The following is a 20870-nucleotide window of genomic DNA, read 5'->3' as shown; positions in this document are numbered from 1 at the left end:
AGCGCAGGGCAGGACCCCCCCAGCCACCTGCCCGCAGGGGTTCCCTGGGGGGCTCTGTGCTGCGCTGGGGGGCTGTGCTCGGTTCTGCAGAGCTGCTGCTCAGCGCCACAGCCACAGAGCCGGGGGGGTTCAGGCTGTGCCAAGCCCAGCCCACGACTGAAACCGCCCGGGCCTGCGAGCACAGGGCAGGGCTCTTGCCACAGCCCTGGGTGGGGTTCCCCCCCCCTCGCCGACGTGGCAGCCACCCTGGGTGGGGGTCAGGGCGACTCGGGCTGCCCGGGCATCGGGGTGGCTGAGCCGGCAGGAGCCTCAGGGGAGCCCCGGGCCACCTACAGCTGTGCAAACGAGGGGACTCCCGGCACAGCCCCCCCGCGCCGGGCCCTGCAGCCGCGCACACGGGAGGTCCCCAGCCCCTCAGCGGTGCACGCAGGGGGCACTGCCCCCCCCTCGGCCCCCCCAGCTGCGGCAGAGCCCCGGGGCTCCCCGGCCCGGCCCCCCCGCGCCGCTGCAGACGCACCGTGAGTGCGGGGGGGCGGCGGTGCTGCCGGGGCCGCGGGAACCGGGGCGGTTGCCATGGTAACGGGCTCCCTCGCGCCGCCGGGAATGAATGGGCTGGGAGAGCGCGGCCGATCTATGAATGAATGAGCCGGCGGAGCCGGGGCGCTGCGGAAAGCCCGGAGCGGAATGAAGCCTGGAGCGGAGTCTGGATCCTCGAGCCCCGCTCCGCCCCGCAGCGTCCCACGGCCCTGCCCGCCCCTGCCCGCCGCTGAGCCGCATCGAGCACCGGGGGCTGGGGGGCAGGAATAGTGCCATCCCGCTCCGCTGCTCGCTAATCCGGGCCGGGTTTTTCCGCCCGAGCGGGGCGGGGGTCCGGCTTGCCGGCGGGAGGGAAGACCCGGCCTGGACGACGCGGGTGGAGGGGAATCGTCGGTGCGATCCCGCGGCAGCGTCTGGCGTGGGTCCCGCACCCAGGGAGTGGCCGAAGCCCCCCAGCCCTGCAGGGCAGCAGCCCCCCAAAGCTGGTCCCCCCCACCATGCACCCCTAGCCTGGGCACCCCCAGGGCCGGCCCTGTTCATGGGTAGGGGCTGCTGCTGGGGCTCCTAGGGGGGGGTCATCCTCACACTGCCCCTGCCCCAGCAGACTGTGGGGTGCATTGGTCAGAGCGGGGGCTCCCCGGGTCAGCCTTGGCCCCTTCGGGCCCCCTCCCCGGCAGCCGCAAGGCCGGGGTGTGCAGCCCTGCCCAGACCCCCCCCTCGGCCCCCACCTCCGGCCGATAAGGCGGTTCCCAGAAGGCAGGATGGGGCGGGTGGCACCGCCTTATCTTCCCAGCAGGGTCTGGGTCAGCCCTGGTTGTCATCGTCCCCAGAACGGCCCGTTCCCGGCACAGGCCAGTGAAGGAAACCACATTGCAACAGGCGGGCTGGCTCCTGCGGGGAGGGGGCATTCCTGGGCTGCCTGGGGGCTGAGTCACCCCCGGCCACCGCGGCCACGCACACGCCGAGACGCCAGGGCCACACACGCAAAGCGGGTGCTGCACCAAAACACGCAGGGGCACACGCGATGTGGGTGCACACACGTAGCAACAGGCGTGTGCTGATCCACGCCGCACGGCCCTGCACACGGGGACACACGGTGACACATACGGGGACACACAGTGACACACGCACAGGGACTCAGACACGCAGCGCACGGCGGTGGCCGCATGTGTGTGGAAACACACGCAGCAGCACATGTGGACGCACACGTGTGGGCACACGCGGTGACACACGCAGCCCTGACCACGCAGGGCCAAACTGTGCTCCTCCAGGGACCATGTGCACCCGGGTGCATGAAGGATGGGGGGTCAGGGGGGCCCCGCAGCCCCCGGGGACCTGGCTGCGGCGCCGCGAGGCCGAGCGTCACCTGCTCGCCGAGGCTGCGTCACTCGTGTGCTGACGCATCGCTACCTGTGTGTCCCACCGCTATATATAGCCCCGTGCACGCCCCATCTGCTCATTCGGCACGGCGGCTGGCGGCGGGGGGGGACACAAGCAACTCCATGCCCCCCCGCCCCCTGTGCCACCATGGCCTAGGGGCCAGGTGGCCCCATGCCAGCCCCCAAAATCTCAGCGGTGGCCAGGGGATGCGCAGCAGTGGTGGCACCGTGCCACCTGGCAGGGCCAGCGTGGACGTCACGAGGGCTCCTCGAGGTCCTTGTAAACACAGTGACGCACCGGCACTGCCCTTGGGCCCCCATGTCCCCGCCGGCCCCACCGCGCTGCTCAGGAGCACAGTGTCCTGACCCTGCAGCCGCAACCCGGCCATGGCCGGGACCCCGCAGCACAGGCTGCAGGGTTGGGGTCACCCCAAACTGACACGGGTGTCAAGGGGACATTTAAGCACTGTCCTCTGAGGGACACAACTGGGAGGGGGTGACCTGAGCCTGTGTCCCCACCCACAACACCTCCAGGTGGGAGATGCCTCTTGGGGGGTCCCCATGAGGTGGGGAGGAGATTCGGGGTCTTCGCTGCTGGCAAGGGCACACAGCCAGACTGGGACTCCCAGTGTGACCAGGGCCGGTTCCCAGCACAGCGCGGTGGCCTTGGGGTGCAGCGGTGGGACGGGACCCCAGTCCGACCCCTGCCCAGCCCAGGGCAGCGGGTGGGAGGAGGCCGGGGGGGTCCCCGGGGAGTGGGCTGGGCGCTGTGCCCCGGGCGCCGTGGCCCCGTGATTTCACCGCTCAGGCACGCCGGGCTGCCGCCGGCCGCGGGCCAGGCTGGGGGGGCCGGGGAGGCCCCATGGCTGCAGGGGCCAGGCAGCGCGGGGGGGACCCTCTGCACCCCCACCCGGCTGGGAGCGAGCCGGGGGACACGGAGTGGGAGGGCTGGTGTGTGCACCCCCACGTGTGCACAGCTGTGTTCACACGCACACGTGTGCACATGCGCTGCTGGCACATGGGCTGCATGGGCGCACCCCACAGAACGGGCCGGGGGCCCCTTGCTGCACATGGGGTGCACAGCCCGTACCGTGGGGGCCCCCCTGGATCCCCTGTGCACCGGCACGGCAGCCGGGCTGCGGGCGCGTGCACCTACTGCACACACACGCGTGCACGTCGGCCACGTGCTCTGTGTGCACACGCGTGTGCAAGGGCCTAGGGACACGTGTGGGGCTGAGGGCGGCTTTGGGGAGCGCTGTGGGGCGGGAGGAGCGCTGTGGGGCCGGGCTGGCCGGGGCCAGCCGGGGGGTGGGGTGAGACATTCCTTGCAGCGCTTGTTATTTTATCTGGTTCAAAGTCAGTTCCTGGAATGTTTTTAATTCCAGGATCCGTCCCTGCGCCGGCAGCTCCTGCCCCGGCCTCCCCGCCGCCTCCGCGCCCCACACAGCCCAGCCCCACAGCAGCACCGGGGCCCAGCATGGGGGGCTCTGCGCCCCACAGCCATGCCCAGGGTGCACCCATGGGTGCCCCAGCCCTCGTGGGTGCCCCCAGAGTGGGGTGGCGGGGACGTCATCTGCAGCCCTGTGCGGGGGCCAGGGCTCACCCCCACAGCGGGACCCGCTGCCGGCAGACACCGTGTTCCCAGCTCCTGCCAGGGACGCGCCGGCAGCTCATCGCCCACCCGGTGTCTGGCAGAGCCGTGCCAGCGCCGTCTCGCACCGGCAGCCATGGCCGGGCGCAGCCGCCGGGCGCCCCAGCGAGTGGCACCACCGAGATCCATGGGGCTGGGGGCTCCAAACCGAGCAGTGATCACCCCCCCGACAGCCTGGGAGCAGCCGGGCGAGCAGGAGGCGACCGTGGGGGCCCCAGTGCCGTGGGGTCCCAGTGCCACGGGGGTGCAGGGTGAGCATGTGCTGCCACACTCAGCAGCGGGTGTGTGTGCACACGCGTGTGCACGCGTGTTTGCGGGGCGTTGGGTGCAGCGGCTGGGTGTGCAAGGGTGCGGGTGTGCAAGGAGCTGCCGTGCAGCCCCCGTGCGTGCCTGGGCCGGGCGTGTGCCCCGTGCACGGCAGGGCCGCGGCTGTGGCCGGCGCTGTGGGTGTGCGCCGGGGCCCACGGGTGTGCCGGGAGGGCCGTGGGAGCCGCCAGCCGCTCGCCCGCCGTGGGTGTTTCCTGGCACACCCTCCACTGCGGGGGCTGGGCTGGGGGGGGCACTCGCTCCAACCCGCCCGCACCCGCTGGCCATGGATGGGTGGGGGGCCCTGGGGGTTCCCAGCCCTCTCCTGTTGCCACCTGCAGCTCAGGTCACCACGCCACAGCAGGGCGGCACTGCCAAAGGCAAATATTTGCCCCAGGCCTGTGGCCGAAGCCACACTGGGGTGTTTGCTGGGCTCACCAGGCCGTGGGCTGCACCCCGGCGCTGACCGCAGGGCACTGGGGGGCAGCTGCTCCCGGCCAGGAGCTGCAGCCGTGCACGTCCAAGGCCGGGGCACTGTCACCCCCCTGGGGTGAAACACCATGAGGGGTGCTGGGAGCGCACACCCGGTCACCCGCGCGCACATCTCCGCGTGCACCCCCTGCAAACACCCGCCCTGCGCTGCCCCTGCGCCGTCACACAGCGTCCTGCGTGCAGGGACGCGCACCCCGGGTGACACCCATGCTCCCCCCCAGCGGGCACCACACCAAAGGCGCGACGCTGGCGCTGCTGGATTGCTCCATACTGGGAGGACTGGGATGAGAGCAACCTCGCCAGCGTGGGCCCGGCCCCATGGCAGCGCCAGGGCAGGGGTCGGGATGCTGCCCGGGGTGGGGGCACCGAGGAGGATGCAGGATGGGGTGCGGGGGCTGCAAAGCGCCTGGCCGCCTGGGCTGGGCAGTGCGGCTCTGCCCAGCCTCCCCCCACCGCCAGCGACCCCCCCGCTTTATCGCCAGCATCTGCCGGCCTCAGGCGCGGTGATGTCAGCCCGGTGGCGCGGCGCGATGCGGCGTCCCGTGTCCCAGCTTGTCTCCTGCTGTGCCACAGACACCTCCTGCGGGCACCCGCCTGTGCTGCGCTGTGCCACGCCGCGCTGTGCCATGCTATGCCATGCCATGCCATACCTTGCTGTGCCACGCCATACCGTGCCACGCTGTGCCGTGCTTTGGAGCTGGACCCATGCACAGCTCACACCCCAGCCCACCGACCCTGCAGCACCCACTGGCCCCGCTGCTTCCCCAGTTCCCCCTAAACCCTGCACTGAGGCCACGGGCTGGGGTGTTGGGGTCCCCATGGGCCACCCCCATTGTGACCGCTGGGGTGTGCGTCCCTTTGCACGTGTGAACGTGCTCATGTGCAAGAAGGGGGGCACGACCGTGCACACGTGTGCGTGTGTCCCAGCCAGGCAGCCATTGCCTTAAAAGGCCTCTGCCGTGTGCTCCCGGCGCTGCCAGCGGCTCCTCTTCCCTTTGCCAAATTTGGCGCGAGCAGCACGGGCCGGGGGTGTCGGGGGGGCGGCCCGGGGCTCGCTCTCCCCGAAATGACGTCAAAGCGCGGCGCTGGCAGCGGGACGCCCGGTGCGGCACATGTCACCGCAGGAACCTGAGCCACTTCCTCTCCCGGCCACGCTTCCTCCTGCGCTCGGCAGCTCCCAGGGGTTGGGGTCTGGCGAGGTCCCCCCGGCCGTTCTTCACTGGGCAATCCTGTCCCCTTCCTGCGGTGCTGGATCCCCTGTGTGGCTCTGGATTGTCCCCCAAGGTCTCTTCCTATACGTCCTTGGGGTGCAGGGACAGGGCTGGACAGGGAGGTAGCAGAGGGGCCATGTATGTGGTGCAGGGACACAGGCAGCTGTGGGATAGGGGACACTCCTGGCCCTTCCCCAAATAACAGCCCCACTGCTCAGCCCCCATTTCCCCAGCTTTGCCAGCCCCCCAGGTGTGCCAGGCACCTGGGGGTAGTGGTGCCACCGTGTCACCCTGTGCCAGGCACAGGAGCACGGCACAGAACCCACGCTGTCCCCACAAGTGGCCACCAATCCCCCACTATCCCCCATGGATCCCTCCCCAGCACCCAGAGATGCTGGGATGGCGGTGACGTGTGTCCCCAGGGCCACCCCCATTGGCCTTCCCCCACCTCGGGGAAATGAACCTGAAGCTGGGGAAACCGAGGCACGACGACTACGCCGGGCACCGGGCTGGGTGCGGGGGCGGCAGCAGCCTCACGGCCACCAACCCCCCCTCCTCCCCGCCCCGCGGTGACGCAGGGTGACCGGTGAGGCCGGCACCGGCACCCGGCTCAGCTGGCGGAACCGGCCCGGCTCCTCGGGATGGGCCGGGGTTCACCGCACCGCCCCCCCCAGGCTGGGGCCACCAGTCGGGGCACGTCCCCCCCAGCCCCGAGAGCGACAGCACAGGCGCATCCAGACTGCCCAAATTTATTTCAAAAATAAAAAATAAAATATTAAAGACCGAAAGCCTCGCTCTCCCCCCCCTCCCCCCCACCCCAAAACACACAAAAAAAGACTTTTACAGACAAAAAACACATCACGTGGGGTCTCTATTTGCACAGATCTCCTGACCAAAAAAACATAATAAAAATAAATCAAAGTCGGACAAGAAAAAGGGTTCCTACGGCCTATGCAAGACTATGTCAGTATTGGCTCAGTCGGGTAATTAATGTCTATAAATATCAGCCCACGGCCTGGACAGCCATGACCAGTACTGGGGTTATTCATTCATTATTTTTTAACCTTTCTTCTCCTTTTTTAAGTTAAAAAAGAAAACCCACCCACCCAAGGGATGGGAAGGAGTCGGCGACTCGGAGTTGGTCTCGGCCACAGAGGGAAGGTGCCATTTCTTTTCCCTCCAAAAAGAAACAGAACTAACCCCACCCCAAAACAAAGCCCCCCCACCCCCACCCCCCGGCTGCGGGGCTGGTGGCACCCAGGCACACGTGTGTGTCCCCCCACCCGCCCGGGGGGGCCCAGCCCCACAGCGGAGCAATGCTACATATAGAAGGGAAGGAAAACAAACGGCCCCCGAACCCAGGGAGGGCCCCAGCACCTCCGAAAGAGACTTCATCTCCCCCTGCCCGCGCCGGGGGGGATGCTGGGGGGCCAGAGCCCGCCCCGCTGCACCCCTCTTCACAGCAAAGCAGCAGCTTCCATATCCCCCAGGGCCCCGCGGCTGGCAACGGGAGATGCGGGAGGGGGCGGCAGCTCCTGCTCCCCCCACCCAGGTCCCCAAACCCCGCCGAGCCGGGGGTGACGCTGCCCCGGCCGCCCCCACGAATCGCGTCCCCCGGCACAGGCGGGGTCAGCCCCGAGGCGTCCGGTCGCAGGAGATGGCGAATCTAGAGGAGATCTGGCCCGTGACAACCGAAGCGACACCAGCGCCAGCCGGAGCGGGGCCCCACCCCGGGGCACGGGGGTCTATGCTACGACAAACTCGGATTTCATGTCCGCCTTGACCTCCGGCTTCCAGACCGAGTCCTCGAAGTCCAGGTCCAGGCTGCCCTCGCTGGAGACGCTGCTGTTGCTGTTGGTGCGGGCGGCCTTGCGGCTGGGCAGCCAGGGGTAGGGCCCCCGCGCGTCCCGCCGCGCCTTCCGCCGCAGCCGCTTCTGCTGCATCAGCAGCTGCAGCCGCTCCACCTTGCAGCGCGTCGCCCGGTTCTCCGTCTGCCGCAAGCGGTCCCCTGCAACGCCAAAGGGACAGCGCGGTTTAGTTGGGTTACGGTCGGACTTCAGTCTCTTCCAAACAAAATGATTCTGCGGGTCTAAAGGCAGTGGGGTGGGTCGTGGGGGTGCCTTTCCCCGTAGCCCCCCCAATCAGCACGTCCCCACGGGACAGTTGGTCTGCATCAGGGACAAGGAGCCGCAGGGGTGGCTCTGCCACAAGGGCCACCAGGGCTGGGCACGGGCTGCCCTGTCCCCAAGCTGGCGGGAGGTTTGGGGGAGTCTCTCCCCATTGCTGGGAGTTTCACATCTGTGTAAAAACACGCAAAGGGGCTGGGGGGGCTCAGGTGACCCCGAGTTTGTCCCAGATCCCCTTGGCCAGGAGAAAAGGAAGAGAAAACCCAGCGGGCAGAGCGCGCTCCCCCGGCCGCACGGCAGTTTCACTTCTTTTCTCTAAGCAAATCGTGGGGGGCCAGGGCGGGCACCTCCGGGCACCTTCCGGCCTTGGGATGCGCCCGGTGGGGTCCAGCCCCACACCAGGGCAGTGGGTTTGTAAACCCCCCCAAACCCCCCACCCGCTGGATGGACTGAGGACACCGAACCCCGCCGAGCTCACCGCTGGGCTTGCACATTCGGATCTGGCTTTGGCACTGGACGACGGGGTGCAGGGGCGCGGAGGCCGCGGCCGCCGGCAGCGCCTCTGAGGTAGTTTTGGTGGCGAGGTCCGGGGAGGCGGGGGGCGAGGAGGAGGAGGAGGAGGAGGAAGAGAACTGCGTCTGGCAGCGCAGCTGCGTCAGGGACTGCGGCATGCCCTGGTAGTGTCGCGTGGCGCTGAGGAGGTCGTTCAGGATCTGCAGGATGGTGCCGATGTCCCGCCGCGGCCGCCCGCTGCTGTCCTGGCAGTTGGGGTGCAAAGTGCCTGGGGTAGGGGGGGAAACAGATGGGTATGAGATGAGCAGACCCCCCCAAACCCCTCAGTGTCCCCCCCCCCAGCCTCTCTGCCGCAGCATCACGTACCAGAGAAGGTCCCTGAGAAGACCCCGGGCGCGTGGTTGACGAAGCTCTCGATGACGGCCCCCGGTTTGCGGGACCGTGCCGCGGGGGGGGCCGGGCTGCTGCCTGGGGAGCTGCTGCTGCGGGTGCCACAGTCCACCTGGCGGGAGGGACAGACGGATCAGCCACCGGGCAGGACGCCCCCCAGAAGCACCACCAGCCCCGGTTTTACTGGGACAACAGCACCTAGAGCTGTCCCAGCCCACTGGTGCCCCCAGCCTAGGGGGTCCTGACAGCCACCCCCCCGTGCCAGCTGTGCGAGAGGGAAAGGGAAGCGGCAGCAGAGAGCACAGGCAGGTCCTGCCCGCTGGGGGAGAGGCAGGCTCTGAGGATGGGCACAGCACCAGCCTGGATGACACCCCGTCCCCGAGCCCTCCCCATGGCCCGGGGGCATTTTGCAAGCCAGGCAGGGGAACTCCCTTGCCCCGTGTGCGGGGAAACTGAGGCAGGAAAGGGCATCGCCACAGGAGGGCTGGGACACGCACAGCGTCACCCCCAGGCTCAACTCACCTCTGAGCAGGAGGAGACCACGCTGCTGTTCACCGTCTGCGCGCTGGCCCCGTGCGACCGGAACATCCCGGCGGTGACGGGAGCGGCGTGGGGGGCGTTACAGTACATGGGGGGGGCTGGTGCGGCGGGCGTGGGGCTGGGGGCCGGGCTCTGCTGGCACGTGGGCACCACGGGGATGCGGGTGAAGCCGGAGCCGGTGCTGCCGTGCAGCGTCCGGCAGTGGGGGCTGGCGGCGGCGCCCGGCTCGCCGCGGCTGGCGATGACGTGCCGGTGCTGGAGCTGCCCGCTGCTCTGCTGCGCTGCCAGCTGGAGCTGCACGAACATCATGTGGTCGCCCACGCGCAGGGCCAGGGTCAGCGGGGACCGGCCCGACAAGAAATCGTTGACCTGGGGAGAGAAGGGACCCGTCAGCCCGGCCACGTCACAAACCACCGCACGCAGCGTCCCCACCGCACGCAGCATCCCCAGTGCTGAAGGGGGTGACAGTTGTGGCCACCACAGGGCCACACAGCCACAAGGATGGGTCACTAAGGTGGCGAAGGGGTGACCCCTCCCCAGAGCCCTTCCCGCAGCCCTCAGCCACAGCAGCCTGGCGGGCGAGCGCGGCCACTGTCCCCACGCAACCTCAGCGCGGTGCCAGCTCCATCAGCTGATTGTGGCGGGTTGGGGGGGGATTTATTCCCTCCTGCCCTCCCCGGCAGTGAACCCGCCGGAGCCAGCGGGCAGGGACAGGCAGCACTCCTGCGACCAGCCCAGCGCCAGCGCACAGAGGCGCGTCCCCCCCAGCACCGGGAGGACAGGGAGGGGGCAGGTGAGGACATGCCGGGTCCCTGCCATGCCCACTGCTGTGACCTGTGGCCGGCAGGCAGGAAAGGCAGGAAAGGACCGCACACCTCCCCTGCTTCCCTCCCCAAATACAGCTTGGGGCGGGGGGGGAAAGCCCAGCAGAGCAGCTGCGCAAGCAGGATTTGCCCCTGTGCCCCCCCGGGGCCTCCTCACAGGCAGGTGATGGAGCAGCTGCAGCACTGAGACAAGAGGAGCCTGACCCTGGCCAGGCTGTTGGGGGGGACCAATCCTCAACACCTGCTGCCCCCCCAGCACAACACTCAGCCCCCTCTGGATGCATAAATCACTCGACATCTGTGCTGGGGAACACGGGAGCCCCCCCAGCTCTGCTGAGCATCCCCCCATGATCCTGGGGGGTGGGACAACCATGAGCCCCCTGCCACGGTGCCCCCCCCGCCCCGTGCCTTTGCGTGTGCTGCCGGGGGGGGTTGTGCCTCTCGCCCCCGCCGGCTGAAGGGCGCGGGCTCACGCACAGGCAGGGCTGTGGGCAGGACACCGGGTCACCGCTAATGGGGATGACGCCACCGCCGCCCCCCCCAGCGGAGCTATTCTAGGGCACGGCAAGGACTGGCTTTCCCAGCCCGTCACGTGCGGCGCCGCGCTCGGCTCCCGGCACACGTCACCCACCCACACCCCCACCGGCGCCGCCGCAGCACGAGCCAAGGGGTCCCAAGGGGACCCCCCAGAGCAGCGCACCCCATCACCCCCCAGCCCAGGGCCGGCAGCTCTGCAGAGCACAGCCGCCCCCAGCCCCGGCCCAGCGCCCCCGCAGCCCCTTCCAGCGGAGGCCGGTTCTGAGAAGCCGTGGGAAAAGCAGCTTTAAAAATACCAGCAGCAAAGCCCTGAGCGTGTCAGGCGGAGGCTGCAGAGGAAGAGGTGGGCGTGAAGGAGCCGCTGCAGCTCTGGACACCGAGGTTACGGGGCGAGGGGGCGGGAGAGGACGGCGAGCGTGCACATGGGCACGCGTGTGCACATGCGTGTGCACGCACACGGCCCCCGTCCTGCCCCACGGCTCAGGCTCTGGCTCCGTTTCCCTGCCCACAGCAGCTGGGGATGAACATGTGCCCGCCTGGCAGCTCCGTGCCCACCACGGCACGGCCGCCGCCGCTCCAGCCACAACAGCCTCCCCGGCACCACCTGCGCGGTGCCTGCGTGGAGCTTCCACAACCAGCAGTGCCAAGGTGGGCAGCGACCCCACGGCTGCTGGGCCACCCCAGCCCCACTGCTGCTCCCAGAGCTGGCACGGAGGGGAACGTTTCCCACCTGGGGACCCCCAAACCAGTGCGGGGGTGGGAGCACCCACACCAGCCCCTGGCACCCGGCGGCCTTCGCTCCGCACCCCAGGCTGCCCGGGGGAGCCCCGCACACCTCCCCGGGGCCCCCTGACGTCAGCCGGCACCTGATGCCGCCTCCATCTGACTCACCCCTGCCTGTGCCCTGCCTGACCCTCGCCAGCCATGGGAGAAACAGAGCACCCCAAACCCACACCGAGGGGCACTAAAAATAACCCTTCTCCCCCAGGCATGGGGGTCCCACAGCCACCCCCAGCCGCTTGCACCCCACTTCGGGGCTTGGCCGCGGCACTGAACCGGCTCAGCCCCCGCGGTGCCCCAGGCGGAACGGCCGGCCCGGCGGGACCGCAGCTCCGGGGCTCCCAGCACCCGCCCCCGCGCCGCTGCCAACCCCCCCGGCGAAACCAGGCTGCTCCAATGCAAACATGTCCCACCCAGCCGCCTGCTCGGCCGCCCACGGCCACCCGGGGAGGACCCCGTCCCTCCCAGCCGGCTCGGCCACGGGGGCTGGGACAGCCCCGCCGGGGGGCTGGGGACGCTAAGGTCCCCAAAGCCCCCGTGCTCGGGGTCCCCTGGACCCTGCCAAGCCCTGGGAAGGGATCCAGCTGCCCGTGGGGACGGGGCAAGTGTCTCCCGGCTGCTTCTCAGAAACACGGATGACTCAGAGAATGCCGCATTCCCGCCTTGCTCCAACGCCTGGCCCCGCGTCACCCCCGGGCCCCCCCACCTTGGGCTGGCGGAGAGCAGGAGCTGCCCCCAGCAGCCCCCCCACACCAACAGGCAAAAAAACCCGTCCCGCTGCGGTTCCTGGCAGATCAGAAAGGCCAGCCCAGCCCAGCCCCAGGATGGGGGGGCGGGAAATGCCCCCCAGGCTCTCAGCCCCGCTCTCCAGCCGGGCGCAGCTGTGGCCGACAGCTGGGTCCCCCCCACCCCGACGCTCGCGCTGCTGCCGGGGGGCTTTTCCATGCCAAGGGGGGCAGCGGGCCAGACCCGGGCTGGCTGGGCAGGATGTGTCCCCATTGCGCCCCTCGCCGTCCCCCGGCGCTCCGCAATGGGGCGAAGGGAGCGAGGGGAGGAAGAGCCGAGGCTGCGGATGAACCAGCAGCTGCCGTGGGCACGGCTCCCTGGAAAGCGGGGCCAGCCGCCGAGCGTGCCCGGCGGAAGGAAGCGTGGCGAGCCCTTCCAGGAAGCCCCCGTGCCGCTCGGCCGGGGCTCCGCGTCACCTCCTGTCCCGCGGCCGCTTCCCCAAAGCACCTGGGCAGGGAGGCGGTGGCAGCGCCCCAGCCCCCCCGCCGCCCCCAGAGGAAGTCGGCGCAGCTCTCCCCGGCTGCCGGAGGATGCGTGACGCAGGCAGAGCCGAGCAAAGCATGAATGAGAGGAGTGGTTTCCTGCCCTCCCCCCCCTCCGCCCCCCAGGTGCTGGCGGTTCCTCCTGCACAGCCCCGGCTTCCTGAATCACCAGCCCGGGAGGAACCTGCCGTGGGCAGGAGCTGCTTCCCGCAGGCAGCACCGCGGCACGCCCGGGCGGCCAGAGCCCCGGCCCGCCTGGCACAGCCACTGGGGGAAAACCAGGCGGCACCTTGCAGCCACCGGCCCCCCAAACCACAGCCCACACGCCGCTGCTCCACCTCCGCTGCGCTTGGCCAGGATGGTCACCTGGCTGATGGGAGCCATGCCAGCCATCACAAGCCCCCCCAGATGCAGGGGCGGCCCCCAAAGCCTCTCACTCCTCTCCAGTACATCCTGCCTTGCTGAGGAGGTGCACAGCCCTGCTGGATGCTGCTGCAGCCCCGACACCAGGACATGCACCGGGACCCCTGGGCTGGGCTCCCAGAACCAGCTCCCACCACAGCTCTGCACCCCATGAGCAAACCGGGCAGGCACCGGCCCCTGGCACAGGACTCATGTTCCAAGCTCACCCTCTTGGCGCACGCAGGGTTAAACCAGCTGCTCAAAGTCAAGGTCACCCCGGGCAGACAAGGGCACGTGGGTCAGCAAAGGTCGCCCTGGGCCTCACGTGTCCCGGGGGGGGCACAGCTGGGCCCCCACCAAGCCCCCCTGGGTGAGCTGCAGCACAGCGCAGGGCTCAGCCCCCTGCTCCAAATTCAGCAAGCCAGGTTAACGAGAAAAAAACACCCTTAAAAAAAAAAAATAAGCTGCAGCATCAGCCAGAAAGGAAGGAAAGAGTTTAACAGCAATAATAAAGAGACTGAAAACAAAGAAGCCGGGGCCTGCGTGGCTGGGGGTAAATTCCACCTTCGCGGCAGGCGCCGGCGGCTGCGCGCGCACCCGCGGCGGCTCCCCCAGCCCTGGGAACGCTTCCTCCCCGCGGGCGGACCCCCCGCCCACGACGCCCCCGCGCCGGGGGCTGCCCGGCAGCCGCCAAGAAACTTCACAGTTATTCTAAACACGGCCCCCACCCGCGGCCCCTCCCCGGCACCCGGCGCCCCAGCCCAAGGCCACCAAGCCAGGCGCAAGGAGAGCGCCGGAACACTCGGGCACGGCCAATGTCCCCCCCGCAAGGACGGCTCCAAGGAGAAGGGCAGAGCCCGCTGGGTGCTGGTAGAAACTGGGATGCACAGCCCCACAAGCCGCCAGTGCGACCCACCGGCCCTGGCAGCCCCCTGAGCGCACACACCAGCCCTGGGCGCCCGCAGGCAGCTGGAGGGGGGGCAGCTGCAGCCCCGCACCCCCGGGCAGGGCCCTGGCTCTGCCGCCGACCTGCTGCGTGACCTTGGGTGAGTCACTTCGCCTCCCCGGCTGGCGGCTTGTTTGGGCTGCGAGCGCTGCGGCGTGGGACCTCCCTGCGCCCGGCGCTGCACGGGTGACGGTGCCCGCCCCGGGCACCACCCTCAGCGTTCCCAACCCCTTCTGAAGGTGAAACGAGGCACTCAACACCAAAGCCTTTTGGGAGGGCAAGAGAAGCCAGGTCACAGTCCCTCCCCCCCACATCGCCCCCTCCTTTGTCTCTATCGGTGCCCTGGCACCAAGCCTCTCACCTGAGTTTCAGTTAAGCTTTCCAGAGCTTGCATCACCGACTGTTCTGGCCTGGATGCCTGGGACTGGAAAAAAAGAGGAGGGGGGGGATTAACATTACAAATGCAGAGAAGGAGGGGGCGTTTGTGCGGCAGGAGGGGAGGGATGACATGTCACTTCCACTATTTCTACACAAGCCCTGAGAAAGCAGTGAAATATTAAACCTGCTGCCGTGCCCAGCCCAGCGCTGCCTCCTCAGCGAGGGCTGGGGCCGCGGAGCCGCAGGGCTGCCAGCACATCCTCGCTTGGGGCTTTAATAATAGATGGGGACGAGTGGGAGGGAGGGAGGGAGCAGCAGAAAAAGGCCATTTACCATCAAGCCGGCCTCCACGGTGGGCACCAGCGTCAGCTTGCTGCCTTCCACGACCCCCAGGTCCTGCAGCTTTCCAGAACTGAGTCGACTGTGGGGGAGAGGAGACAGATGCCAAAAGCGAGGTCAGCGTGGCCTCGCCAGGGACACGGGGACACCGGCCGCGAGCTTGGCTGTTCCCAGGGGACCGAGCGTCCTCCAGCACCCCCACCCCAAGCGTTTCCAACACCTGGCAGGCAGGAGGGGAACCCAGCACCCCACGGCTCAGCTGCTTCTTCCCCATCTGGCCCCAGCACCCCGGGGGGGGAAGCACACAGTGCCGGGGTCCCCCTCCTGCAGGCAGAGCCGAGGGGCGCTGAGGAGATGGCTCAAGCCGGCACTGCGGGAGCCAGGGAGCCAGAAAGGAGCCGGTCGGGGACTTCGTGGCACAGGAAACCTGCCCACGGGGTTGGGAGAGACACTGGAGCAGCGTGGGGTGGGGGAGGCAGCACGGGGGGGCCGAGTCTCCCCCGGACCCGTAGGTGCGGGGAGATGCTCGGGGTCTCTCGCTCCCTTCCCAGTACGGGCGAGACTTTAAGTTAGGCCGGGCCGGGGCTGAGCGCGGCCCCACGCAGGCTCCGCTCCACCCGGGGACTGCGCAGCCCCGTCGGACGGGGTCTATGGCAAACAAAGGACCAACCGCCCCCGGCCCTCCCAGCGCTGGGGGCTCGGGCTGCGCCGCCGCCGAAGTTGAGCCCAGAACAAAGGGCACGGCCGGGGCCCGCCGCCCACAAAGGAGCCCCGGCAAGGGCCGAGCGAGGGGGCGGCGGCGGCGCTCCGGTCCCCGCCGCGGCCCGGAGCCTCCCTCCCTCCCTCCCTCCGCCCCGGCCCCCGGCTCGCCCCCGCCCGCGGCCCCCCAGGCTGCTCCCCCCCCGCCCCCCGGCTCTGCCCGCCCCGACCCGCGGAGGAATGGGGCCAGGCAGGGGGAAGGGGGGCGGGAGCCTTTGTGCGGTGCCGAGCCCGGTGCGAGGGGGCCGCCCCCGCGCCCAGCCCCGCTGCCGGGGGGGATGGGGACCCCGGCCGGCCCCCCGAGCCCTACCTCTCTTTGTGCAGCAGAGCCAGCCGCTCCTTGGGCACCTTGAGCCGCTGGGACAGGCGCCTCTTCAGCCCCTCCACCGTCTCCTCGGCGGGCACGGAGAGCTCATAGCGGGTCCCGGTGGTGGTGTTGATGTAGAGGTTCATGGGGGGCTCGTTCGGGACCACCTCGCAGGCGGGAGCCCCGCGGCTGCAGCTCCTGGCGCCGGGCTGCGGGTCCATCCGCCGACCTGCGGGGGGAGCGGTGGTCGGTGCCGGGGGACGACGCAGGAACGCGGAGTGGGGGGGGAAGCGGAGAGCGGACAAAGGAGGGAGCGGGGCCCGCTCCGCCGCACACCCCGGCGGTACCCACGGGAACTCCGGCTGCGCTTCGAGTCCTCCGGGAGGAGCCGAGGGCGATCTCCGGGCCGGGCTGGCACCGGCCGGGCCCTCCGCGGCCCAGGCGAAAATAAATAGAAAAGATATCTATAGAAAAATGTGCCGTTCTCCTCCCGCTCCGCCTGCTGCTGCCGGGGCCGCGGGGAGAGGGGAGGCAGCGCTGGCTGCCTGCGGGAGGGGGGCGGTGGAAGCGGCGCTGCCTGCCCTGCCCGCCGCCTGCCTCCTGTCTTTCTCCTCTCCGCCGCTCTCCTTTCTGTGCGGGGTTTCTGGGGGCGGGGTGCGGGCCCGGAGGCCGCGGCGAGGGGCGGGGAGGCGCGGAGGACGCTTCGCTCCCCCCTTTCTGTGGGGCCGGACCCGCCGAACCGGCAGCGGCCGCCGCGCTCAGCCGGGGAAGCGCCGACCGGCTGGGGGGCGGGGGGAGCGGGGGGAAGTTACAATGTAGCAACGTCCCGCGGGCGGGGCCTCGCCCTCATTCACTCCGGCTCCTCCGGCAGCCGCAGCCAATGGGAGGGCGCCGACCTCACAGGCATCCGCGGCGGTAGCCAATGGGAGGCGGGCGCAGGCTCCCCACGTGGCCCGGTGGGAGGGCGGTCCGGCCGGATTCCTCCCGCCCACGCGGCCGCGCGGCCCCGCCCCTGGCCCCGCCCCCCGCGCGCCCTCGCGCCGCGCCTGGGAGCCATTCATAATCCCGGCGCACAACAAAGGGGCCCCGGGGCAGCGGCGGGGGCTCGGCCGGGCCCGGGACGGGCGGCACCCCCAGCGCCCGGCGGGGAGCGGGGCCGCTCCCGTGCGGGGAGGCGGCGGCGCAGGGCTTGGGGTGCAGGGCCGGGCGCCGCGGAGGGGTGAACGCGGGACACGGGCAGGGGGCGGCGAGTGGCCCCCGCACCGGAGGAGGATGCGGCGGGAGGGATTGGGACAGCGGGGTTGGGCGGGAGCCGGAGCTCCCGGAGCCGAGTGACGCGGGGACACCGAGGCGGAAAGGGTGGGGGAGACACGCACAGTCACCCGCAGCTGGTCACACCCGCTCGGTCACACGCACCCGCCCGGTGACCCTCCCGGTGACGCCGTTACAGCTACGGGGGAACTGTCCTGACGCAGGGCTGAGCACCCCGCACGTTCCTGTCTCCCCCTTCCCCAAATCCCGCAGCGGGGATCGCCCACCCAGCGGCCCCAGCTCCGGCTGCCCCGGGGGAGTGGAACGGCCACACCGCAGCCCCGGGGCCCCGGTCCGGCACTCGCACCGGGGGGGCCCGGGGGGGGCTATGAGTCAGCAAAGCGCGGGCGCCCTCTGCCGGCCCCGCCGCGCCTCCTGCGCCCCGGGGGGCCCCGCGGGGGCCGTAGCAGAGTCCGGGGAGCCCCTGCCGAATAACCGGGGAACCCGGCGGCGGGGCGACCCGGGGCCGCTTCCCGCCCACCGGAATGGAGCGAACCAGCCCGGGTAGCGCCCCCGCCAGCATGCCGGGCATGGAGGCGAGGGGCCGCTCCCCGGGACGCGGTGGGGGCTGAATGGGACGCAACCCCCCTCGGAAGGCCGCGCTCGGGGTCCCCGGCAGCCGGAGCGGAGGAGGCGACGGCAGGGAAGGTCCCGAGTGTCCGGGGACCGGAGGGTCCCGCCGCTGGGCAGCACTCCCAGACACCCCGAGAGTGTGGGCTCTGCCGTGTGTCTCCCCAGGAGCCGCCGGGCCCAGGGAAGCGGCACCACCCCACCCGCTCCGGTAAAAACGAATGAGAACAGCTCCGGTCCGCGGATCCGATCCCCCAACCCAGCCCAGGCCCCCCACAACCCGGCCAGCCCGGCCCCACTCACCGAGCCCGGAGCGCTGCCCCGCGGTTCCCCGGCGCTGTTCGAGCTCTTCTGCCTCCGGCGGCAGGAAGGGAGAAAAAGACCCCAAAAACTTCCCGGGGAGGATCGAAGAGTAGCGGGGGTGGGGGGGGGCGCGGTGCCGTTCAGTGCGGTGCCCCCTCCCGAGTACTGGAGCCGATTCGAGCGCAGCCCTGACGCGGAGCTGCCGGGGAGGTGCCCCAAGTTTTATCCCGCACCGTCCGGGGTGGAGCCTGGCGGGGGCAGGGACCGGCCTGGCCCCGGCTCCGGCCTCCGCGGGACCCGCAGGTGACGCGGCCGCACCTGCTCCGGGGGGTTCCCGGCTCTTGACCCGCGGTCCCGGTCCGTCCCTTCCCTGGGGGTCCCAGTCGCTGCCCCCCGTTCCGGGTCCTGCTCCCAGGATCCCAGCTCAGCGTCCCGCTTCTCCCGGTCTCTGCCCCCCGGGGCGGTCTCGGCCTCTCCCGGGGTCCCAGTTCTGCCTGTCCGGGCTCCCGGTCCCAGCTCTGCCCCTGCGGGGTCCCGGTCCCAGCTCTGCCCCTGCGGGGTCCCGGTCCCAGCTCTGCCCCCGCTGCTCACAACCGGGGCCGGTGCATCCCGCGGGCGGGCAGGGCGGGCAGGGGAGACCCGCCTCCCATGGGCGGTGCGCGGGGACAGTCCGGACACCTCTCCCGCTCCGGGTGCCCCGTCACCGGGGTCAAAGTCACCGTGCGCTGGGAACCGAGGGGCTGAGCCCTCTTGGGGAGCTGAGCTTCAAGGCGGTTCCGGGTGGAGACTCCCTGGTGTCTAATAGCAGGTTGGGCCGTCCCTCCCTCAGGAATTCCCTCTGCCCAACCACCTCCTTCACAGCCAGGACAGAGTCTGTGCCCCACAGAATTTTTGGAGCAGAGCACAAATCGGCAGTGGTAGCGCTGGTGCTGGAGGGTGGTGACCCAGTGCCCTGGAGCAGAACCCATAGGCTGTTTCACCCCAGGAGAGGGTCTGTGGGGCCGGGGGCCGCCTGGCGTGCGGCAGGGAGGATGCTGGGGAGATGCTGCCCGAGTCCCGCCTCGCAGACAATGCCCTGGCACACCGAGACACAAAGCAGCTGGACGGGGGGTCTGGCAGGCGGTCTGCAGCGAGCAGGGGGCCGTGTGTCCCCAACCCACAGGGCAGCAGCAAAGGGGGCCCAAAGCGGGGCGAGGGGAGCTCTCTGTAGCCCCAAAACGCTGCCACTGTTTCCCTCCTGAATGGCCCCCTGGGTGGGTGCAGATCACTGCGCTGGGGTGGCCCCCCCATGTGCAAAGAGCAGAGCTGGGCTGGAGGGAGAGAGGGATCCTTTGTGGTGCAGCCCGCAGCCCCCCGCCTGCCCCGGCCCCCCCCGGGCTCTCAGGGGGGAGATGAGCTCAGGCAGCTCCGGCTCCTGCCATTGTTGTCCCTGGGAGAGGGGCCGGGGCAGGGACACGCCATTGTTCTCCCCAGGAGCTGCGGAGCCCCGGGCCTGCGAAGCTGCCCCTCCGGGGGCCATGTCCCCCGCTTGCTGTGTGGGGTGAGGCCCCGGAGCAGCCAGGAGGCAGCCAGGCCCTGGCAGGTTTGACCCTGCCATGGTTTGGCCTCACGCACCCAGAGGGGCCGTGTTGGGGACAAAGCGCCACCCCAGAGCCACCAGCTCACAGCTCCACGGCCAAGATCTGGTGGGGACACAAGGGGACATCGTGGCCATGGGGCAGCTGCTCCGGCCCACGTCCCTTGGCAAAGCGTGGGGTGCACATCTCCCCGTTGGCTGCTGCCACGTCCCCGCAGCCCCCAGGAGCCCCTTCCCAGTCGCATGGCTCCATATCCTTCCCAAGGAAGCTCATCCGGCTGTCCCGGGACTCCAGGAACCGGTGCTTTAGGAAGCATGTGCAGATTTCAGTACGGTTGAAGGTATCCGGAGCCTCCAGAGACACCAGCTGGGAGATCCCTGAATTCCCAGCAGCCCAGATTTTGTGTGTTTAGTTTATTGTGTTGCCCTGGGAATAAATCGTTAAAGATTACAGTCAGGCTTGGGCATAATTGCTGCACAGCATCAGAGGCTCCTGCCTTCTCCAGGGGGAGCGTTCCCCGAACCCCGCACGGCTGAGCAGCTTGGGGAGGGACGATCCGACGAGCAAATACCGACACAAATCCCGCCGCAGGCCACACGCAGCTCCCGCAATCCGCTTAGCCAGCCCGGGCCCCGTGGATCAGCCCCCGCGGCGGCTCGCACGCACCAGGGCGGGCAGCGGGGCGGAGGAGAGGGGCTTACCCGGGGTCCCACGGGGACGCTTCCCACGGGGCCCGGCCGGGCTGCGTGTGTCGCGGTGCCAGGGTGGGCTCAGGGCAGGATGGCGGGGTCGGCTCCTCCACCGCCCCCAGCGCTGCCCCATCCCAGCACTGACTTCAGCTGGGAGCCCTGAATCTTTCGGGGTCGGTTCTTGGAAGTCTTGTCCCTCGAAGGAAGGGAATTCCCAGGTCTTGTTCTTTGGGGAAATCCCCCGCCAGCCCCAGGCAGCAGCTTTGCTCTTTTCTTTCTTGGACTGAATTCCAGGCTGATTTCGCAGCTTTGGCAAACGGGGATTTTATCGCAAGTCTCTGCATTCCCCTCACCGGCGTGGGGTCATGGGATTGGGGCAGAGCCGACGCCGGGCTGGGGCAGAGGTGGCCCGGGGGGACGGATGAGGGGTTTCTTGCTCCTGGGGCTGCAGGAGATGCAGCCTGGGGTCCCCAGGGGGGACGGGGACCCTTTTCTTCCACAACTTCACCAGGCCCAGCCTGGGGAGGGGAGTGGTGCTGGTGCAGCCGCGGAGGTGCCGACGCGGGTGGGCACGGCGCAGACAGCGGGTGCGGTACACGGTGCGCAGTACACGGTGCGCGGTACGCGGTCCACGGTCACGGCCGGGGCCTCGCGGAGCTGGCAGCAGCACGCGGGCACACCCCGGCAGGAGGGTGCAGCCGAGCCGCTTCACCTCCGCCCTCCCAGGCCGGGCTG

The 20870-nt window shown here is 70.0% G+C and overlaps 1 protein-coding gene across 2 annotated transcripts; it reads right to left on the bottom strand.

Annotated features, from left to right (window-relative positions):
- Positions 1–6414: 6414 nt before the first annotated feature.
- Positions 6415–18495, bottom strand: MIDN (midnolin). 2 transcript variants are annotated; one of them, XM_065858541.2, is made up of 8 exons: positions 17870–18495; positions 15689–15914; positions 14614–14701; positions 14264–14326; positions 9128–9514; positions 8582–8717; positions 8181–8483; positions 6415–7584 (listed from the first exon to the last, which is right to left on the bottom strand). In XM_065858541.2, the coding sequence occupies exons 2-8, from the start codon at positions 15904–15906 to the stop codon at positions 7322–7324; spliced, it is 1458 nt and encodes a 485-aa protein (XP_065714613.2). In that variant the 5' UTR covers positions 15907–15914; positions 17870–18495; the 3' UTR covers positions 6415–7321. The 2 variants fall into 2 exon arrangements, with proteins under 2 accessions (XP_065714613.2, XP_065714614.2); XM_065858542.2 differs by lacking the exon at positions 17870–18495 and adding an exon at positions 16037–16485.
- Between the last annotated feature and the right edge of the window lie 2375 nt (positions 18496–20870).

Source organism: Patagioenas fasciata, chromosome 27 (assembly GCF_037038585.1).
Source record: "Patagioenas fasciata isolate bPatFas1 chromosome 27, bPatFas1.hap1, whole genome shotgun sequence".
Classification (NCBI taxonomy): Eukaryota; Metazoa; Chordata; class Aves; order Columbiformes; family Columbidae; genus Patagioenas; species Patagioenas fasciata.
The sequence above is the reverse complement of the archived record's forward strand: the minus strand, read 5'-3'. Positions and strand labels throughout refer to the sequence as shown.